We start from the raw sequence: 22,030 nt of genomic DNA on the forward strand, positions 1-22,030 counted from the left end.
TATTGAAGTCCACACACAGCTGGGCACAGCTGCTTTTCCTTAGGCTAGCTCCTACAGACATTTAGCTCCACACACTGTACTTACAGGATACCCTGGACCATTCAAGTTCAGTTTCACAACAACTTTACTTGGGGATAGAAGGTGCAGTACAGAAAATACACAATCAGTCTTCATCTTACAGTATACACTGTAGAAACAGCCACATAACAGCTTTGAAATAAGTGTGTGTGCACGCGTGCATGTCTGACGGACTGTAATTCCTACACAGATCACCTAATAATTACCCTCAATATAAATGCACTCTGCACTTTAACCTCTAATATTCATTGTTACTTCAAATCCAATATGTTGGAGTATAGAGCGAATACTGGAGTATTTGTCCGAATACTTTTGCATTTAACTGCACATGCATATAAGCATACTGTACATGCTTACACTTCTGCACGCTTCTCAAACACTTTCATATTTGTTCATATGCTAAAACATTGCATTCCCAGTAGCCCTTTAATTTGTCAAGCTGATTGTAGTATTCAGAATGAGGTATTAAGTGCTTTGTGAAATCACTTAAAATTTGGAATGAGTTTCCTGTCAGCATAGCAGATTTGTAGTGGGATGACTCAGCGAAGCAATTATTCTCTTCAAATATATTGTAGTTACTGCATGTGTTAGAGTGGCAGTGACATGTCACCGGTGCGATCGTGTCATTTGTGGGGTCAGAATGAGCAGTGCTTTTTAAGAGAAAGGAAGAGATGAGGACATTCCTTTTGCCTGTCTGTGGTATGACATAATACAGTAATACATGCTGTCATTGGCACTCACTGTCTCTTGATGATTATCCACAGTGCCACAATGCATCTCCAAAACTGACAATGTAAAGATGAGAAGAGTGTTGTTGATGTTTCGACTGTCTCTCTCTGTCTCGCTCTCTTTTCTTTCACATACACAGGCAAATACTGTCTCACCCTCCCTCGTTCAAATTCAAAATTCAGCTATTTTTTAAAAACCAAAAAACACACAACAGATATACACACACAAGACTCGCCCCCTGCCCCCCACACACACTCACACACACACACACACACACACACACAGACACACACACACACACATGGACACACACACATACACCACACACACACACACACACACACAGACACACACACACACACACACCCACACACATGGACACACACACATACACCACACACACACACACACACACACACACAGACACACACACACACACACCCACACACATGGACACACACACATACACCACACACACACACACACACAGACAGACACACATATCACACTGTGATAAGCACAAAGGCTCCCCTGGCTCCAATCTGGGCTCACCCTTTCTACCACTGCACCTGTTGGCACCAGGTGAGCAGGACCACCTGATGGTCCAAACAAAGACAGCCTTATGCTTCCCTGGCAAGCACACACACACACACACATACACACACACTCCACTCCTCAATTCTGACCATTTCAGGGCTGAGAAAAAAAAATTATCTCTACTTTTGCTGTGGTGTTATCATTCAGCTTGCATTTTTGAATAAAGAATAATTGATTTGTGTTTGAAAAGCTGTGTTTTGAGCATCATTTTTGACTGGCAGTATCATGGGTGTCACAGAAATAAAGCAGCCATTTAGATTCGGTCCATAGACCCAATCAAACATCACAAATTGGGAAGGGTTTTCAGTGGCGGTTTATGTTTTTCCGGATCAATTTCTTGGTCAGTGAATTTTTAATTAAACCAGCGTACCAGGCATCTGATTCCAGGATGTGATTTATGTTTCCTGTACAGATCAAGGTGGAATTGCTCCCGGCAGGTCTGCTCAGATGGAGGAAGTGATATTGAATATGAAGTACAGCTACAGGGTCATGCTTGGGCAGTGGTCAGTGACAGTTGTTACTAAAGCCCAGTAATTACAGGGCTGTCCCTCAGCTGGGTTGCGATGTTTATCAGTTCCTGGTTCACTGTAGCCACGTTCTCCTGAGACCCAACTGTTCATTAGAGTCTCTGCTCTTGATTCAATCTCAACCGTATATTCTACCATCCTGAAACCTACACTACAGGGGACAATAAAAATAATCTATCATATTTATATTATATTTTCAATGCAACATGTTTTTGTCATACAAGACTTGTATTTTGTAAAGGACTCAGGAGGACATTCATTTCTTCTTTGGTTTCTGTGAGAGGTCCTCCTCAGAATAGCCCAGTGGGATTGTCCCTGTAATTCTGGCCCTGGTTTGCCAGGCCTGTCCCCCCCTGACAGCATCGTGCTCCCAGCTCCGGCTTTCTCTCTGAACCTGAATGACGCCCGGCTCATTCGTATGAGCAGGCCGTCGTTCCCTGGGTCCAGTGGGACTCATCTGTCCCTGTGAAAGGGAAATCACAGCCTCACGCTGCAATAAAGCCTGTACAGTACGCTTCTGAAAGCAACTGTTCAGTGGAAGGGCTGCACTGCAAAAAACAAGTCTGTCCCAAAAGTCTTTTAGTGTTTTTTCTGTAGAAAAAATACATACAAAGATATCGCCAATGATATGAGAGAGTTGTGTTAATTTGAAGGTTTGCCAATGGGGTGACAAAAATGCAAACAACTAGCTAATATTTTCTACTTTAGAGAGAAAAAAAAAGATTTGACATCGCATTGCAGGGCTGGGTTTGGCTGGGTTTGGTTGAGGAGTGTGGCGCCAATGCCTTTTTGCCGAATCAGGGTTCCTCCTCGTGACCCGCTGTAATGCTGTTGAAGAATTGCGCTGGGTCAAGTGGCAAACGAGAGCAGTTCAGAAAGATTCCCGTCAAGTACCCGCCCTGCCGTCGTAAATCCGTTCCCATCCCGCCGCTCGTGTCCGTCTGCAGGAGATGAAGTCCGCACCTCGCCCGTCGCTCTCGCTGCCAGCTGACAGGGGAAGAGCTCACGAGACGGCGTGAGGGGAAGGGAGTGTGTGTCCGTCAAAGGCGTGTTTACTCTTCTCCATGGCAACACAGAGTTCCAGCCTTTTAAACTAAGTGGTCTCCGAGGGTCTCGTTAGCAGCTGCTGACTCGGACGCGAAACGTTTCCCGCATCATGCGTCACGGTTCAGGTCAGCGGGTGAGTCATGTGCAGATGCGCGGGGGCTTTTGCGTGCCAGCCCAACGGCGTTTACGGCCGGGACGGCAAGCCTAACTGACCGAACTGACTGCAGGAATTTCTCATAAACAGCACAGCACCAAAAAGTGAGGTGCCATAACAAGCAGACCTTCTGAGTTTTTCTGTCTTTTACCAATTTCAGGTATATATTGCGGTATTGGTGCTCTCTGATGTTACTCTTTTTTCTTACCATCTCCTGTTTGACAGTCTTTGGCACCTTCTACAGTGGGTTATTGTGTTAGGTGCAGACTGTGGGTGGGAGTTTGTGTGGAGTTTTTGGGAGGTGGACTGAGGCTCCTGTGTTTGGTTATCTGACCGTCTGTGCAGGGCGTACTCATAATGTTAAGGTGAGGACAGGGACAGGGCCTCTGTCAGGTGTCAGGTGACATTTAGGCAGGATGGGGGCTCAAACCTGAGCTTTTCAACTGCTGGCGTCGGCAGCCAGGATATCACTAACATAAAACAGCTGCAATAAGACACCAAGGTTGCCAAACCCCCTCGCAAATTTAGTCAACTTCACTGAAAACCAGTCCTCCCCCCCCTGCCCCCCACAGTGTGAGAGTTGGTATGTCATTCCATCGTTCAAATAACCACCTGCCACTTGACTTCATACTCTATTTTTTAGTGAAAGATTTGCTCAGGGTCATGGAATGAACCAAGAGCCAAGGGAGGTTCATTATGTTGGCTGTCCTTGTTATTGTTGTATGTGGGGCTCTGTAATTGATGGTGCTGTACATGAATCACACTGATAAAAGCCCTGTTACACCCCTGCTCATCTGCAAACAATGAAACCCTAAAGAAACTATGCTTCTCTCTGTCCTTAGGTTATTTACCACTGTGATTAGGCCCATTATTATCTCAACAGTATACAGCAATGCACTTGCATTAGTTCAAAAGGGCATTGTGAACTTATGAAGTTTCTCTGTACCTCCTCTGTGTCTCCCATCCCAGTCTTGCTTCCAGCCACTCCACTGATTGGAGAGGCTTGTTAGTTTGTGCCTCTCCCCCTCTAAGGCAGGTACTGATTGGTGTTTTTTTTTTTTTTTAATCATCTCCGAGGGGAGCTGATTGGCTGATTAGTGTTGTCTCTCGCCCTCTCTGCAGCACCCTCCGAGCCTTTGCTGTGCAAATTTGCAGACGGAGGACAGAAGAAGAGGCAAAACCAGACCAAATACCCCCAGAATGGACGACCGTGGCCCCGGGAAGGAGAGGTGAGCGCCCTCTAAGAGCTAACCCCAAACCGTTAACCATGCCCATGCCTTGACACATCCTGGAGCTACAGATGTACCGCCCTGCCTCTCTAACCTGCTCACTATGCGCCACTTCATTTGGACTTCCGACTGTAACCTGCTCAACCCATTGGGATTGCTGTAAGAGATTTCTCATTACATTTGGTTTATATCCACTCTACCTTTACTTTACACCAGGGATCATCAAATCGCGGTCCGAGAATTGCTGGTTACCACCCTACCATTACCTGGGAGTCAGGCGTGAGGACAGTCTTTCCAATTAGTAGCACTAAATGTTTAACTGCGAGAAAAGTTTTCAAGACCAGGCTTGATATGGTACTAGATACTAGCTTTTAGGCAAACTAAGCTTTAGGTACACTTTAGTGGTAGGAAAAGGCAAGCATTGCTGGGCTGCAGTTGGTTTGACCAGCTCAAGCTGGTAGCTGGTATTGCAAGCTGGTCATAGCTGGATTTTACACCAGGGTTATGTTATGAATTGAATTGAATCAAATGGAATTGAAACAGGACTGAAACACCTGACCCTGCTGGTGGCGAGGGCCCAGGCTGTAATGTTATCAGCCAATGCTGACATCTGGGCACGTTTAAGAACATGCCTCTCAACCAGCCATTTAATCTCTCTCCACTTGTTTCCCCAAAATGAGCCACAGTTAATGCCCCTTTCCCCCAAAATCATAATCCTAGCTCGCGCTCCATGCTGCGCTGCCATTGCGTGGTGCCTGAAAAATGAACCCCCGGCCTGCCCTGCCAACAGCGCCCTTAATAAGAGTCTATCAGAGGCAGGCTCGGCTCTCTCGGGGTCAAACATTATCAGGGTACAAATTTATCCAACCCCCACCCCCAGACCACAGCCAGGTGTTCGCGATTTGGTATCCTTCACAGGGAGGGGGGGAATCATTTGGAAAAGGCAAAGGTGGAAATTCAGAACACAATGTTTCCAAACCGAGACGTAAATTCTGAAAGCGGATCTGTAAATGGATGAGTGTGTAAACACTATTTTAGTCACAACTGAACCCGGGCCCATGCTGAAATGCTTTTCAGTTTCAATCAAAAGGTCAGACCTAATAACAACAGCATGTGAGAAACGCTCTCTTTTATCAGTTAAATAAACACGGTGATTTCGAGGAAAGTCATTTGATATAGGACCATTACACACATTCCTGGAAGGGGTCCCACTCATGGTCCCTGCGCTCTTAAACTGTGGAATGTTCCGGAAAAAAGGCACGTCATGTGAAAGCCACTGTTTTCTTAAGTTATAAATCGGTGAATTCTGATGAATAACTAAGTACTGAATTCACAGAAGTGAAAAAGCCCTGTACGTCCCCTACACAGGCAAGCTCTCCCAACCCCCCACCCAAAAAAAAACGATTCCTTTTTCATCTGACTCCAAATGGTTCCATATGTGCCGAAGTTAAATTGCTTCATCTTTCACAATAAATCATCGCAGATTCCCAGGAGTGTGCCTGCTCCTGCGCAGTTTCTGCAGCGGCGCTAACGCACTGCTAACGCACTGCTAACGCTGTGAGAACGTTGAGCGGGCGTTGAGCGGGCGTTGAGCGGGCGCCGTGGCCGCTGTGGGGCTGCAGACGGCTGGCTGTGAGGCGGACCGAGGCGGTGCGACAGCAGGTGTGAGCGCACGGTGTGAGGCTGCCTTTACGCCACCCTCCTCCTGCAACACGCCGCTCTCGCTCCTTTTCAGACAAGTCCAAAGCTCGAAGACTCGCGCCGAGCTGTTTGCGTGCCAGTCCGTGCTGTTTTGTCTGAGAGAGAGCGCGCCGTTCGGGGGAAAATGGCGAGGCAGAGAGAGGGAGGGTGCGGAGAGGGTTCGGGGGGAGGAGAAGCTGTCGGCCCAACAGAACGCAGACCCAAACCGCTGCTGTCAGCCGTTTTGCGCTCGCTCTCAGACTGCTCTCAGACGCATCGCGCTTAATAGCGTTTCATTCATCCTGAGATGAGTTAATTCATCCCACAATAAGCAGGGGAAATAATACCTGATTATTAACGCCAGAGAGCTGCAGCTGCCATTATGTTTGAGCAGCGGCGTCTTTGTGGTTGGTCACAGGGGATGAACACAAGCGAACGCAGAGAGCCTGCTGTTTGAGCTGCCCTGTGCCAGCTCTGTCTTATGTGGCTAGCTGCCCGATTGGCATTCCACTGTAGCTGCTGTGTGTCCAGTTCTGTTGGGTCATATCTGTGACTTACACCCCAGGGCCTAAGCAGTACTGGCTAAGCAGGGTCATGTGACCTGGTTTGTCATGCACAGATAGAAGGTCCTTTCACCAGCTACCAGCTTCTGTCTTTCTCCGAGTTTTATTTGGGTATTACTAATGATGTTGAACTGCCGCATGCCCTAGCATCAGTGTAGAGTGTATCGTTTTTACAGAGGATTCTGGATTGCCGATAGCTGTGGCTCTCAGCATGACTCAACATCACAATATGAGACTGTGGGTTTCAATCACTAAAATGGAGTTGACTATTGAAAAGGCTAATTCAGCTGTGAATTTATTTGTGGAAACAAAAACCATTAATATATAATAAAGTGCCAATTGCCACTGGGTAGTCAGAAACATAATTATTGGATAGTCCATTAGGAGGGTGAGAGAGTGAGAGAAAGAAACAGATAGAGGAAGCGTGATAGGGAGGGAAGGAGGGAGCATGCCAAAAGAGTGTGTACACTTCCTTAGTTTCTCTCTGGGGAGAAAAGCTGGCTTTCCCGTTTTCTTCAGCATGAGGAATGAGGCCCTATAATCGGACCCGCGACCACGTTGGTTTCCCGCCAAAACGCAGGTGTCCCACAGCTGTGCAGTGCCTGTCCTCAAACAACCCTTTACACTACGCCCAGTGCTACATGCCACACCCAATCACTGCCATGCCTTCTCTACCAGCCGTCCAATAAAAGGCAGGCAGCTCCCTCCCTCAGTTCGAACCCTTCAGGTCTGCGGTGCCTTTTGGGGCAGGCTTTAGAGACATTTGGGGGATGCACTGCAAAAACCATTAAATAACATCTATTTTAGTCTTATATTGTTATTGCTAAAAAAATACAAAACTATTGCCAATTACAGAAAACAGTTTGACTCATTTCAAGATTTGCCATTGGAATAAGGAAATATAACTTGTCAAGCAAACACTAGCTAACTTAAAATAAATTGTATTTTCTACTTGAGAGAAAAGTCTTAAGATCTTAAGTCGTATTACAAGACTAAAAATGCACTTTCAGTCACAGTCATTCTTGTGTGGGGGAGGAAACAGTTGGCGGCAAGGAGTGTTTTTTGAAGTTTTCCTTTGTGCTGTTACTCTTTCTCCAATCACTCCCGCCTCCGCTTCGGCTCCCAGCGAGATGCGGTCGGACTGAAATTCATGACCCACCCTTCCTGAAAAGAACCCCACCCCACCGCGCGGCGCCTCGCCCCGCATGTGCAAACGAAGCGGAACGGATCTGGCGGGATGTGCGCTCGTCGGCAGGCCTGCTAAGACCGGGCCGGCTGGGACAGAGAGCGGGGCTAGGGGAGGCAGGGGAAGAGAGCCTCTGTCTTACCGCTGCCTGCGATCCGCCAAAATCCAATATAGAGCAAACAGCAGTGCCATTTACTTCCTGGGATTATTTACCCTCCCTGGTGGTGTCAACATGAGCAATACCTCTCCCAGCTGCGCAACACCAAATAACTTCCACTACCGCCTCACCGCCAAACTAATGATTTTACTCAAGTAAATGGCCCGGATGTAGTATTTCTTGCACAGTGTCTATAAGCAGCAATGTTTATGAAGGCTAGGACTGTGTTGTGTGTGCATTTTTTTCCTTTGGGGAAATCAAATCTTTGTGCTGCTCACAAACACTGATAATGGTTTTGTTCCCGTTTTTCAGACAAGCATGGCATTAACATACGACCCTGCTGCTATGCAGAACGGGTAAGCAAGCTTTTAATTGTTGTTCCTGTATTTTTCATCATTGTTGTTATGATTATTATTTCTGCCATCCCTGTGACCCTGATGCATGTAATATGCCTGCAGTTACTGTCCTAATGCACTGTGTTTTTCAAAATTGAGCCTGAAGGGATTTCAGAAAGTGTCAAATTTTTCGAGTACAGGCTGCACTAGGACCCCTTTGGCCTCTGCCCACCCACGGCAGTGTGTGTGTGTGTGTGTGTTTGTGTATGTGCACAGAACCCAATGCGTGAGGTGTGTGTGTGTTATCCTCCCTGTGTGTGATCATGTGCACAGCGCAGAGGGAAACTGGAAGTGCTTTCTCTGCTTTAGCCAAAAGCGCTCTCTGTGGCCAAACCTTACAGGAGCTACCACAGCGTCCTTCTGTATCGGCTGCTGACTGTCCCTAGACACTTTCCAATAGATTCTATTGTTTGGTGTGTATGTGTGTGAGTGTGTGTGTGCATGTGTGTGTGTTTGTGTGTGTGCGTGTGTGTGTGTGTGTGTGTGTGTGTTTGTGAGTGTGGCTTTCAGTGTGTCATGTGAATGTGTGGCCTTCCTGTATAATAATAGAATATGACCGTTGGCACATGACTAAACAAGTATAAAATGCTAATAGCAATAATTAGCGGAAGCGCTTGGGAGAGAAATTGTCAGGAGGCTATAGGAGGTGAGGAAACAGGAAGGATGTAAGGGATGGGCACTCTCCTCTCTCCGTTTCTTTTAACATTATTTAAATCTTGCTCACTCTCCCTCCATTTCCTTCCCTTCACTTCCTCTCTCTCTCTCTCTCTCTCTCTCTCTCTCTACATGAGTGTAGGCTTTCTGAAAAAGCATTTTCCTTTCCCTTAATAAATAAAAATATGGCAGTGTGCCTATGTCAAAACTTGTCTCTCTAATGGCAAATGTGTTGCATGACTTGGTTGTTGCCTGAGATTGATGAACGTGTCACTGAAACATGGGTATCCATCTCGCACATGCTGCATATTCTAAGAAAAAAATCCCATATTGAAATAATCCATGGGTTGTTGTCTTGAGAATAAGCTGTTGTTGTCCACACATGAAGCTGTCCCTTTAAGTTCTAAAAAAAACACGCAGGCTTGCCGGGCTCTGCTGATCGAGACTTTCATATCACATTTCAGGTTACTTTGTGAATGTTAAATTCAAATCCAATACACAAGTGGTTTTATTAAATTCGAGAGCCTGTGAAAGCCATTGCCTGTAAAGGCGAAGATAGCGGCAGTAAAAGGGGCAATGTGACAGCCAAACTGATTCCATTAAGAGGAGGCTAAGGGCAAAGGGGTATTGGGGTCATCTTTGCAAGATGTTCTATAACATAAATACTGCACACTTGTAATTGGCTACATTTTATGAAGCAGAAAGTTCTAGTGACAGTCAGCCATGACAGTGGGAGAGACAGCCAGCGGCCCCGAATAAATAACATGCGAGGTGCTTCTGCTGTGTGTTTCCGGCACACGGCCTAATTAAACAACATGATTAACGCTGAAAGGCTGAACGTAAATATTGCTGGATATTAAACGCCCTCTGGCTCTCTGTCTCTTTCCGGCCTCATTCGTTGTTTTTAATTGCCTGTATTTCCATTTTTAAACAAATGCGAGACGTGACATTGGCGTGTTGCTCCATATGTCATTGCGCTGCGCTTCAGGAGGGCGTGTTTACGCGCATGGAAGCGTGCTGCTCTCCGCAGCGCACCACCGCATCGCATCGTTCACTGTGATGACTCAGAAATCAGTATGGCAGACTAATAAGAGTAATACATGTAACCAGGTCACTGAAGATATACAATGATATATTGAGCGGAGTTGAAAATATTGCTGTAAATTATGAGCAAATGTCACACAGAAACATAGACACAAATGCACACAGACGTGAGTGTGCACGTACAAATACATACGTATGTACATACGCATGCACACGCACAAAAGCGTGTGTGTGTATATATATCTCTTCCTCTCCCCTCTGTTTTGCTGAGTTTGGCGAGAATATTTTGCAGCGTCTGCCTTCCATATAAATACATCAGCACAAACAGTGAAGCTTATTTGAGCCAGCCGTTAGTCCTTGCTGTAGGAGAGTTTCCATAACCTGGCTGCATTGTAGGGAAAGGCATGCGTGTTTGATAGAGCAGAACCACATGGCTTGGTCTGGGCTTGGTCCTTTTCCCTGTCAGATTTGATACACACCATAATATGAAAGGCAAAACAGGGACAGCCACTAGCCAGAACCATAGTGCATGGAGGCCCTCCAGGATCAGGGTAAAGAAATCCAGACTAGAAAAAAGATTTTAGTGGAATTGTTAGATAACATACTATGAACAAGGATCACATGGGAGTGCAGGCTTGTTTGTATTAGGCGCTCATCTCTGTGTGTCCACTCTGTGTGTCGCACTGTTTTTGTTCATTCGTTCATATGCAAGCACTAGTTTATTTTCGCTAAGCATTGGCAGATATTGTACATTACCAGTGGCTGCGCCACAAGGTATCTGCTTAATATCCGTGTGTTCCCCACTGAAAAAAACAGCTCAAGCTAGGTTATGAAACAGCTGTTAGCTGGTTAACCAGTTCAGACCAGCCTCATAATTAACATGATTTGACCAGCTCAAGTGTATGTTTTGAAACATCTGGTAGCGGATCATTTCAAGCTGGTCATAGCTGGATTTTACACCAGGGTTGTAAATAAAAGCATCAAAAACAACAAATGCAAGCAATGTAGCCTACTTACGGAACAATTCACCTGATAATGCAGATTTGAATTAAGATTGGAACTGCACCACATACACCATATCCATATAGCCATATCCCTTGTGTACATAGGAATGGAACGGGTAGTTTAGTTATGCTGAATTAAATGAATATGTAGTAGGATTGGTTCTTAGATATTGATCATTAAAATGCTTTAGTCTACCTTAATTTTGAGCTGTGACAGTTTACTTTTACGTAGCATTTAACTGGCTTGTGAAGGCCCAACAGACTACTGCTAGGATGCCAAACCGTTTCAGTATGCACAGGCCCGGCGGATTAAAGATGCAATGAGACAAGTTTGTGACGTTTTATCAGAAAACTTCAGAGCTTTAGAATGTCCTAGGATTTTCCACAAAAACCTGTCTCTTCTCATCTCCCCGCAGCAGCTTGCATCCTCGCAAGCAAAGACCAGGCTGAAACATATTGGGCTCTTTGAAGGTTAAACACGGCTTTGAATGCAAATGTTTAGGGTCCACTGTAGCCAGCATAGACTGCTGTCTAACATATTGGTTGCATTGGAGGTCTCATTTTCAATTCACATAGAAAACGTAATTTGGAACTTGCTAGCTCCTTAAATGTCCCCAAATAAGCTCTAAATTTGTGACATCATTATTAAGTCTGGTGACCTCAAAGTTGGAAGCAAAGCCTTGTTTTCCCTGAATTATGTAATGTATGTTTCACTGTGTTCTTTGTATATTCTTTTCATTCTTTTAGCAGTAATTCTATGTCTTGGATGGTGATATGATGTGGTAGAGTAAAAGTGAATAAACACTGAAAAGTTTTCTGATTATTTGGTTTCATTTTAGACTCATATTGGGTCCCTATATTTAGAAAACTAGTTATAATACAGGCCCAAACTTTATATTTATTCATATGGATGGTTAAAGAATGTTTATAAATATATTGCACTGATTCTGTGATGTTATTCTGTGACCACGGTCTGATTTGAGATGGAATGACCCTCATATTTATTTAGACTGGCTGGGATGGAAACGGGGATAGGGTTTCGGCTCTCTGATATCTTATTCCGATCCTTATCTGGTCAGCGCTCAGATAGCCTCCGCTCAGCTACTTGAAAAGGCAGGTCAGATATATACAGTGGTGTGTTTTCATGATTACTGTTGATTCCAGTCAGGGAGCTCTTGGCTGCATTCTACCCACAATCCACTCCTGTGTGGCCTGGCGTGCTGTGCCAAAATGCTGGTTTCTTTCCCTCTAAACAACAAAGCGTGGTTTGACCTCAGTAGAACAGACCTTTTTCATAAAGAAAGCTATCAAACACTCAATAAAACCTTTGTATTTGAGAAACATGCAATATTTTTTCTTATGTTTTGTTATAAGTGAAGCGTGAGATGAAACAATATCAACTTGGTGCCTGGGGCAGTCTTGTTGAACTGTGTGTGTTTGTGTGTGTGTGTGTGTGCATACATGCCTTACTGTATGTGTGTCTGTGTATCTTTCTGCATGAATGAGAGCATATCTATACATGTGACACTGTGAGTATAAATACAGTATGTGCATATCTAATGTTTTGCAAAAACTTGGGCACCCCTGGTCAAAAAGCCTTAATATCTAATATCTTGGTGGACAGAAGCAAACCTCAGTTGTAAATGCATTAAGAGTTAAACATGAGACCTTTCTGTAAATCTTAAAGCAAGATTGATTTTTATTTTCATGTTTACTGTTTATAAATGATTTACAAAAAAGAAAGGGGCCCTGTGCAAAAGTTTGGGAACCTTTTTGAATTATTCCTTGTTACTTTTAAAAAAGATGATTACTAAGGCCCAGACCCAGGTGATTTACTCGTTAGGGCTTCAGTGAGTCAGGTGAATATAATTCCAGGGCTGAACATTACATCACATTATTGGCATTTGGCAGATGTCAAAAGAGCTGCAAAAAAAAGTAGCAGGCACAGGTCTAGCTGTTCACAGCACAACAATGCAACATACTTAAAACAATAAAGATCTACATGGTAGAGTTGCTAGAAAGAAGCTTTTCTATGACCTCAACACAAAACTAAGCATTGGAAGAATGCAAAAGAAAACATTGAGAAGCCTGAAGCCTTTTGGAACAATGCGCTTTGGACTGACTTGTTGGCCACCACCAAAGAAGGTATCATTTGGAAAAGGGTGAGACCTTTGTAGAGAGGACACCTTGCCAAATGTTAACAATGGAGGTGGTTCTATTATGCTTTGGGATTCTATTATGCTTTGGGGCAGCTGGGGTCACAATAAATATTGTGAGAGTAGAGGCTAATGTTCAAAGGTCAGTCCAGACATTAAAGTTTAATATGCAATGGGTATTTCATCAAGACAATGAACCAAAGCATACCTCAAAATCAACCATGAAGTACCTTCAGGAAAGATGGATGAAGGTTTTGGAATGGCCACCACAGTCCCAAGACTTGAATATTATTGAAAACAATTTCAAACATGCCGTACATGCAAGGAGGCCGAAGAATATTTCTGCCAGGAAAAATGGGGGGAAATTCCATAAGTGAGAATTGATAGATGCTGTTGTATTTAAAGACATGTGTCATGTTTAACTTTGTACCCTTTAGAGGTCAAGTTCACTTCTGTTAACCAATATATTCATTGTAAAAGGCTTTTTGACCAAATGTACCCACATTTTGTGTGTGCTCCATTTTTTCAGTTTCCAGTTTCTTACAAAAAATGAAGAGCCAGAGTCTGACAGAGAGGCGGATGAAGCACAAGGACAGTGGCTTTTTGGTTTTAACTTTTCTTTCTTTCTCTTTCTCTCCATTCTCTTTCTTTTCCTCCCACTCTCTCTGATCTTCTCTCTCATTCCATCTGACCTACCCCCTCTCTCTCTCTCTGTCTCTGTCTCTGTCTCTGTCTCTCTCTCTCAGGTTTTACTCCTCACCATACAGCATTGCCACAAACCGTATGATTGCACAGACATCCATCACGCCCTTCATCGCTGCTTCTCCTGTTTCAACGTATCAGGTGAGACAAGGGTGCGGGCAGGCTGGCAGATACACATCCATCTTGTGGGCAAATGCTGGCCAGCATCGGGGGAGGGAGGGACTGTGGTTGAATGCCTTTGAGAAAAAAAGTTAAAAAGATGGAGGCAGGCTGCCACAGTGTCCTCATCCCCCCAGTATATGACCCGCACATCTCAGTTTTCACACCCCTCCTCCCTCAGTGAACTGAAAAGCATATGTTGATTCACCTTTGAACAATAAAATCAGCACTTTACAGCACTCTGTTCTTTCGACGGATGCAGTCAACTGGAGCATGTAATTCACTTAAAGGCTTCTGTGAGCTCTCAATAAGTATTGAAAGATTCAGTGAATGTGGGACTCAGCACTGCAGTACAAGCTGCAGGTATAGTACTTACCAGTCAACATTAATCCATAATTGTCTACATTTATGTGTGTGTGTGTGCGTGTGTGTATGTGTATTTGAAAGGGGGAGGGTGAGAGCGTATGTGTGTGTGAGAGAGAGAGTAATGAGAGTGAGATACTGTAGAGAGAAACAGTAACACACTCTTATCATGTTTACATTGTCAATTTCTGAGCACTTTCTTCTTCCAACACATGTGAAAATCTATAAGAAGGGTGTTGATGGTTGATTTCCTATTCTCATGAGCAACATCATGCAGTTGTGTCAGCAGTCTACTCTAAAGTGGATACATTTTCACACTATCTTCCTAATGAGCTCATAAAGTTTCAGGTTTTCAATTGGAAAAAGGCATCTCATTTTACACATCAAACACCAAATACAGTCAAAGTATTTAGACAGTGACACATTTTTGGATGTTTTCGCTCTATACTCCTGCAAACAAACAGTAAGCCAATCACTTTTTGTCCCCTAAAATTAAGAGGACTATATATAAAAATGGCTGTAATTCCTACACGATTCAACCAATTCGGCTGTAACAACCCTGAAATTAAAGCTGAAAGTCAGCACTTTAACAGCATAGTGATTTTATTTTACTGTGGAATGCAAAGCAAAATCAACAAAAAATGTGTCACTGTCCAAATACAACACAATACAGACTGCACTCTATAGCTAATTTATCTGACCATATAAAATACTTTCCCCTGGGTGTATGTGTCCCATATAATTCCCTGAGGGGCCTTTTGGGACTAACTCTGTTTAGAAGATTTTGAAAGATGTGTTCCCTCCTCAGCTGCTCTCCCCTTCCCTTAACTTGACAAGTCCTCCCCCCAATTCCCCCGTCCCCCCTGACAGGCCTCTGAAGGCTCTGTTTGCCTGACTTTCACAAGTGCTGATTAAAACCCTGGGCCAGCTCTGCCAGACAGATAGCAAGCAAACCGTAATCCCCTCTCCCAAAGGCTTCCTAAATTGATTTAGTAAAAGAAGAAGAAAAAATAAAACAACAACAGCGGGGCTTTGTGGAATATTAATCCTCGCAGTTCGGAGATCTGGGCCCATGTCTATGATATCGCCCTTGAGTGAGAGACACGGCAAGGTCACTGCTCATCCAGCGCAGTTCAGGCGCACACACACGCACGCACGCACGCACACACACACAAATAAAGATGTAGTATAAATACGAAGATAACAATTCATTTTGGAAAAATACTTATTAGCCTAATGGACTGAGTTATAACAGGACAGGTTTAGAGCAATAACCAGCCTTGTTCATGTAAATGAATGCAGTGTGTTTATACGTTCAAGTAAACATTGTTGTGCATTGATGTTTATGTTTTTTATGGCAGTGAATGCGCAAAGCTTACTTGTCATTTCCTTAAAGAGGAAAAGTTAAGTACTCTATGCTCCCTCTTAGCTCTAATATAGAGGATTCTTTCTTAGCACTGTAACCACCACACCTCCATCTTTAATTTGATGTTTTTACAGACATGTCAGAAGTCATTATACTGTATACTGTAGAATGCTGTACATTAGAATGAGGGTTTAATGTTGGCTGTCCAACCTGAGGCAGACATTTTAATTTTAGGAGTCCACAACTTATGGCCCAGGGGTCTAGTCTGTCCCTGTAAACATATCTGGCTGGCTAGCTGTTTTGGGATTTATTTTGTATTTGATCTCTGAGAAAAATGCAAAAATCCTTTGCGCCTCATACTTTTCAAAGACTCAGGAGAAAACCAAAAGCCAGAGAGGGAGACGATGCATATTTGAACAGCAGAAAGGCAGGGCCTGTGTTTATGTGAGTCTGGAGCGTTTAGAGCAATGGGCCCCAGACATACAGAGTTCACAGACTCAGAGGAGTCATTGGGCCAGACTTTACAGCAGCAGGTCACAGAACAGAACAGATCAAATCAGCACAATGTGCTTTATTGTATAACAAACAGGGGCGGTGGTCCTCTGAGGAAAAATAAACACATGAGTTACTTTTAAACAAGAGATAAAATGAACTGGCTGTGAATCTATAAAAGTGAAATGTAAAAAGAAGAGATAAGCTTTTTTTGGGTTGGTGTAGCTCTACTTTTTCCCTTTACTTTTTCCCTATACAATACTGTAGGCCAACAACATGCACACAAACAGGCACATATAAATATGCACACACCTACACATACACTCACAGAGTCACATACATACAAATGCATGTGCACGCATGCAAACATATACACGCATTCCATAACGTATGCTTGTACATGCATACACACACGTATGCACTCATTCACTCATTCCATACACAAATGCGAACAAATTCCCAGACACACGGACGCACATTAAGTGTTAAGTAATTAATTAAGTGTGCTCACACAAGAGCACACACTCAAACAGAGAACAAAATCAATCTATGAACAGTATGCTGTTTCTGGTTAATAGACAAAATATTGTTCTAGGAAATGATTCCGCTTGCTTTAGATGAATATTAAATATAGGAGAGATGAAAGAAACAATTTGGGGCGGTAATGTGCTTTGATGATGAAGGTGCCGTGGCCCGACTGTAATTATCAAATAGAAAATGTAGTTTTCTTTCCTGTGTGACTGGGTGGGAGGTGGGCAATAAGACTGGGGGAGGTGGTAATATGTGAACAGAATTTTTCTGACGATAGGTATTTACCCACAGGTCCAGAGTACGTCATGGATGCCTCACCAACAATACGTTATGCAACCAGCAGTGAGTATAACTCCTCTACTCAGCCACAACCCTAGCACTCCCCATTTCCTCCCGCTCTCTCCCACACTCTCAAATACAAGTACCAAAAAACGGTTGTCGCTGGGGCGGTACTGTATTACTTGGCAGCAATATACTGTATACTTAATTAGTAAAACGTACTCATTTGTACCCAAAGAGAACATTACTGCACTTTCAAGGTCCATTTGTGAAATTTGTTCCTTGAAGAATGGAAATGTACCACTGTAATTTTATTTCTGAGAGTGCAGTGTTTAACATGTTCAGCTGCTGTGTTTTGCACTGAAACTGAAATGGTGACATCAGCACTGTGGGCACCTCCCCCTGGACTTGGACCAGGGTGGAAGAAACACTGATGGACTACCATGTACACCTGCAGCTCCATATTGCCTTGGTTTATCGCATTATTATTTCATATCACTCTGGCATTTCTCTGTTATAAGCTCATAAGATTCCTGACACTGCAATGTGGATACACTGAAGACAGTTATAGAATTACAGAATGTTACAGTGTCAAGCTTTGATATCAAGCCTTTTATCTGTGTCTGTGTATGTCCGTGTTTTTGTTGCGGGCAGAAGCTGAATTAATGCAGACCCACCCATATATAGCAGCCATGGGGGTGGGCTATCTGTTAACCCAAACAAAGACACTAACCTAGGCCTAATTCGTGAAAAAAACATTGTTTAATGAACATTGACATGTAACATGTATTGTTTTAATCTGAAAAGTCATAATAATAGGTATTGTTGACCTGTAGACTTTGAAATGTATCATATCTTTAAAATGGACTTCGCGTTTCACATTGTTTAAAGTGTGACACTCTATTTAACCCTTGTTTCCATTCAGTGTGTACCCAACAACCCGTTGTGTTGTGTCTGCTAGTGTTGCCTGCTTACAACAAGCCAGACAGGAATCATGTGTATGTATAAATCTGGCACACAAAAGTGAAGAGAAATGGAATTTGGAGCTATTTCTGAGTTCCAGTTCATATACTGAAATGCTGTTTAAATGTTGCTTCTCAGCAACGAACGATTAGCCTCTTACCGGCCTATTACTGATGCAGTTCAGGGTTTATGCTGTTAAATGCAGAAGAAATTGACATTTTCTTTAAGAAAATTAATTGAGTGATTAGCATTGCATCGTTACTGTACCTACCTGCTGGTAGCCTAATGCATCTGATTTTATCTTATGAGACCCCTATTAGCATATCGTAAAATATACATACAAATTAACTCTAGATAAAACTTGTGATCATTTTCTGGCCAGCAAGTCACTGAATGCCCATTAGTAAGAAATGTGCTTTGGACTTTCGGGGTTGGACTTGATATGGGGGCCTTATTATACCTCACACCTATATGTATGAAAGGCTAGCTCTGCCGCTGTTTGTGTGTGTGTGTGTGTGTGTGTGGGTGTGTGTGTGTGCATATGCAGTTCTGAAGGGCCACAGATTCCACAGTGGTACATTATGGGAATGTTTGCAGTGTGTGGTTGTAACCATGGAGATGTGACTCAGCTTTCCCACTACATGGTTGGCCTGCTGCACTCCCACACACTGGCTGTACATCACATGTTCAATGAAAAATTAATCAATCAATTTAACGTCCCATCAATCCTGTGCATGGGATTTTGAGCCCCTTTGCACCCATGTCAGCTGTCAGTTTGTGCCAAATTTGTAACGATAATAAATTATTTTTATTTTATTTTTGTTAAGTTGTAGCCCTGGAACAGAGCAGTGCTAGACTGGGTGATGTACAGGAAGCAGACCTGGATCAAATACATCATTGGATTCAAATATTTTACTGAGCTTGTCTGCCGTATGGGAACCTATGAAATACTATCAGAAATTACAAACCCTGTTGGTCCTCTTGGTAGGCTCAATTCCACCAGGCAAGATCAATTGTCCACAGAGAAGTCATTTGAATCGAAAACAATTACACATTTGTCCCAGGTCTGACAGGAAGAGGTGATTTTCAGGGAAAGGAGGTACACACGGGGGGAAGCTGGCTAACCCTGCAGGTCTCTGTGCACGGAACATGCCCAGCTCTACCTTGCCCCCCTGTCCTCAAGCTATTTCCATCATCTCCAGAGGCACACTGGGACCGAACATCCTTCGCCTTTCTTACCCCCGCAAAGCTGTGTCAGCTGATCCCAGCGAGATCAGGGCCAGTCAGCAGGCATCCATCACTGACCCCACCCTCCGCCCTGTCTGCCAGTGCTCATGCAGTCGCAGAGGAAGACGGGACCTGGTGTGAACCTCCCAGTCCTCCTGCAGGACTCCCCAGCTTCAGGAGTGGGAAGATGGATGGAGCTCTGAGGAAAAGTGCTTACGCACAAAAAGCCATCTGTGTGCTTCCTTCCGCACTCTCAGTGCCGTGGCAACACAGAGTGTGACGCCTTCTACTGCAACCTTGAACACAGTTCACAAACTGCTGCCTGAGTGAACTAGAGATGTATTATTATTATTATTACATTACGGTTATTTAGCAGATTTTTTATTCAAAGCGACTTACCGTATAGTTGATTCGACTAAGCAGGGGACAGTCCCCCCAAGGGTTAAGGGTCTTGCTGAAGCCAAAAAGTTGATCTTATAGTGGCTATAATGTGGCTTGAACCACAAACCGCCACAAGACTATTGGCTGCCCCCACCAGTAGTAGTATTAGTAGTATTAGTAGCTGTAGTGGTTGTAGTAGTAGTAGTAGTAGTAGTAGTTGTAGTAGCAGTAGTGTTTGTAGTAGTGGTTGTAGTTGTAGCAGTAGTAGTAGTAGTATCTGTAGTGGTTGTAGTAGTAGTAGTAGTAGTAGTTGTAGTGGCAGTAGTGTTTGTAGTAGTGGCTGTAGTTGTAGCAGTAGTAGTAGTAGTATCTGTAGTGGTTGTAGTAGTAGTAGTAGTAGTAGTAGTAGTTGTAGTGGCAGTAGTGTTTGTAGTAGTGGTTGTCGTTGTAGTAGTTGTAGTTGAAGTAAAGAAGATGTGGAGCAGTGGAGCAGGTGTATATCTGACTTGAGGATTGGGCAGATGTATGACCCAGTTGGATCTAATTAGATCCGGCAGGTTTTTGACATGTCTGGTAGCGGAGCAGGCTTCCGTCTGCTGTCTTCTCTCCTTCCCCTGGGTTAGGGCTAGGGTTATAAAGGGGTTATAAAGGGTTATTAATGGCTGCTGGATGCCCTGCAATGTTGTGAGGGCAGTAGATCCGTGACCCATCAGCAGACCCCACACCCTGTGTGTTCGTGTGCGGCGTTCTCTCTCTCACACCCACACACACCTTCTAATTAATCTCCTCTAATAGCGCGTCTGCTCTAATGATGCCCTCACCGAGTGGTGAGCAGCAGCGGACTCCCTGCCTGTGCTGTTTGAAACGAGCACGGTCAGCCCAAACACACATTTCACACCTTCTGTTCCTCACATCAGCCATGGTCCACACTGCCCCGTGTTTTCAGCTTTCCCTGTTTAGTGTACAAGCCTTCTTTACAGCGTCTGCGATGATGCTCGCTGGATCATAATTCTCCACACTCCTCATGCGCCATAGACACTCTATCAGAGAGATTTACTGGGTCACAGTGACAGTGCCTATACTATAGAGTCTGTGTAGAGAGAATGAGGGAGATGAGAGAAAGAGAAAGAGAGAGAGAGAAAGAAAGAACGAGCAAAAGTGAGGGACAGTGAGTGACCAGCCACAATAAAGATAAATGTATACATACTGTACTTATTGATTTATTATTGGTATTATTATTGTGATTCTTGCTATTATTATTGTTATATATTGCTGCATTCATCATCATCACTATTATTATTTAAACATTATTATTGTGATATTCATATTTTGCATATTATTTGTATGTATGCTTTGGCAATAATTACATTTGTATTTCATGCCAATAAAGCCATTTGAATTTGAAGAGAGAGAGAGAGAGAGAGAGAGAGAGAGAGCATGTAGCACAGTCTACAGCAGGCCCCATGTTCCATAGATGCTGTGCAGATGCCTGGTGTGTTTATAATCAGTGATTACCTCTCTGTCGTGATTAATCCCACCCTACCGACATGGATCACCTCCTGCACAGACCACACTGTTTCCCCTACTATTACCTTCAGGGGGGTGTAATTACCATATTACAATGTTTTCTTTTACTTGACAGACTTAAGTGGCTCAAACGGTTTTCATGCATATTTGCAATATTTGACCAAAAGACAATGAATTAAGCTTGTGCTGTTGTAGTGGCTGTTTAACGCTGTAAAAGCTTCTTGTTTTGTGTTGTATTTGGATTAATTTGGCATTTACACGCCTACTGACTCCACTTCCTTTTTTGGTAATGAGGCTACTCCAGATCAAGTGGTAGAATAGTGCTGAGTAGTCTCCTCAGCATTGAATCTATTTAATAAATGTACACATGCAGGGAATATTAATTTTTTCTTCATACTTTTAAAATTCATAATAAATCCTGCTTAGATATATTTCCCATAATACCTACACCAGTTCCATTATACCCAAAATATAAGGATGTTCTGAACTTGACAAATGTCTTAACATGACACAAACATCCTCTTGGTTAGCTGTCATGTTTTGAAGATTTTTGTTTAGCTAAGCTTGGCCATAGAAACTAATCCAACTGATAATTTTTTTGTCAATCTAATTGGATCCTTGTCAGTGCCCTGTAAAGATGCCCACTCACATTATGCCAATGTAGTATGATATATATACATTTTTAGCCTATTATTCATTGTTGAATTGTGTTATTTGTTGAGATGCTCTGACAAATATCTCCTGTAGATGTGGAGGAAAGCATCTCCATAGCCTGAACTCATTCAGCTGTCCTGTCTGACAGGCTGTTTATGTTGCCTGTCGGAAGGAGAAGCCTCCCCC

General features: G+C 43.6%; 1 protein-coding gene across 3 annotated transcripts in view; it reads left to right on the top strand.

Moving 5' to 3' along the window:
• The window catches only part of rbms3 (RNA binding motif, single stranded interacting protein), a 308,178-nt gene that overhangs the window by 261,847 nt on the left and 24,301 nt on the right, over positions 1 to 22,030 (top strand). For all 3 annotated transcript variants that reach the window (XM_061236859.1, XM_061236867.1, XM_061236875.1), the window contains 4 exons: positions 4,255 to 4,361; positions 8,260 to 8,303; positions 13,947 to 14,043; positions 17,105 to 17,155. In XM_061236859.1, the coding sequence (XP_061092843.1) occupies positions 4,255 to 4,361; positions 8,260 to 8,303; positions 13,947 to 14,043; positions 17,105 to 17,155 (299 nt within the window). The remainder of the gene's footprint in view (positions 1 to 4,254; positions 4,362 to 8,259; positions 8,304 to 13,946; positions 14,044 to 17,104; positions 17,156 to 22,030) is intronic.

Source organism: Conger conger, chromosome 1, assembly GCF_963514075.1.
Source record: "Conger conger chromosome 1, fConCon1.1, whole genome shotgun sequence".
Classification (NCBI taxonomy): domain Eukaryota; kingdom Metazoa; phylum Chordata; class Actinopteri; order Anguilliformes; family Congridae; genus Conger; species Conger conger.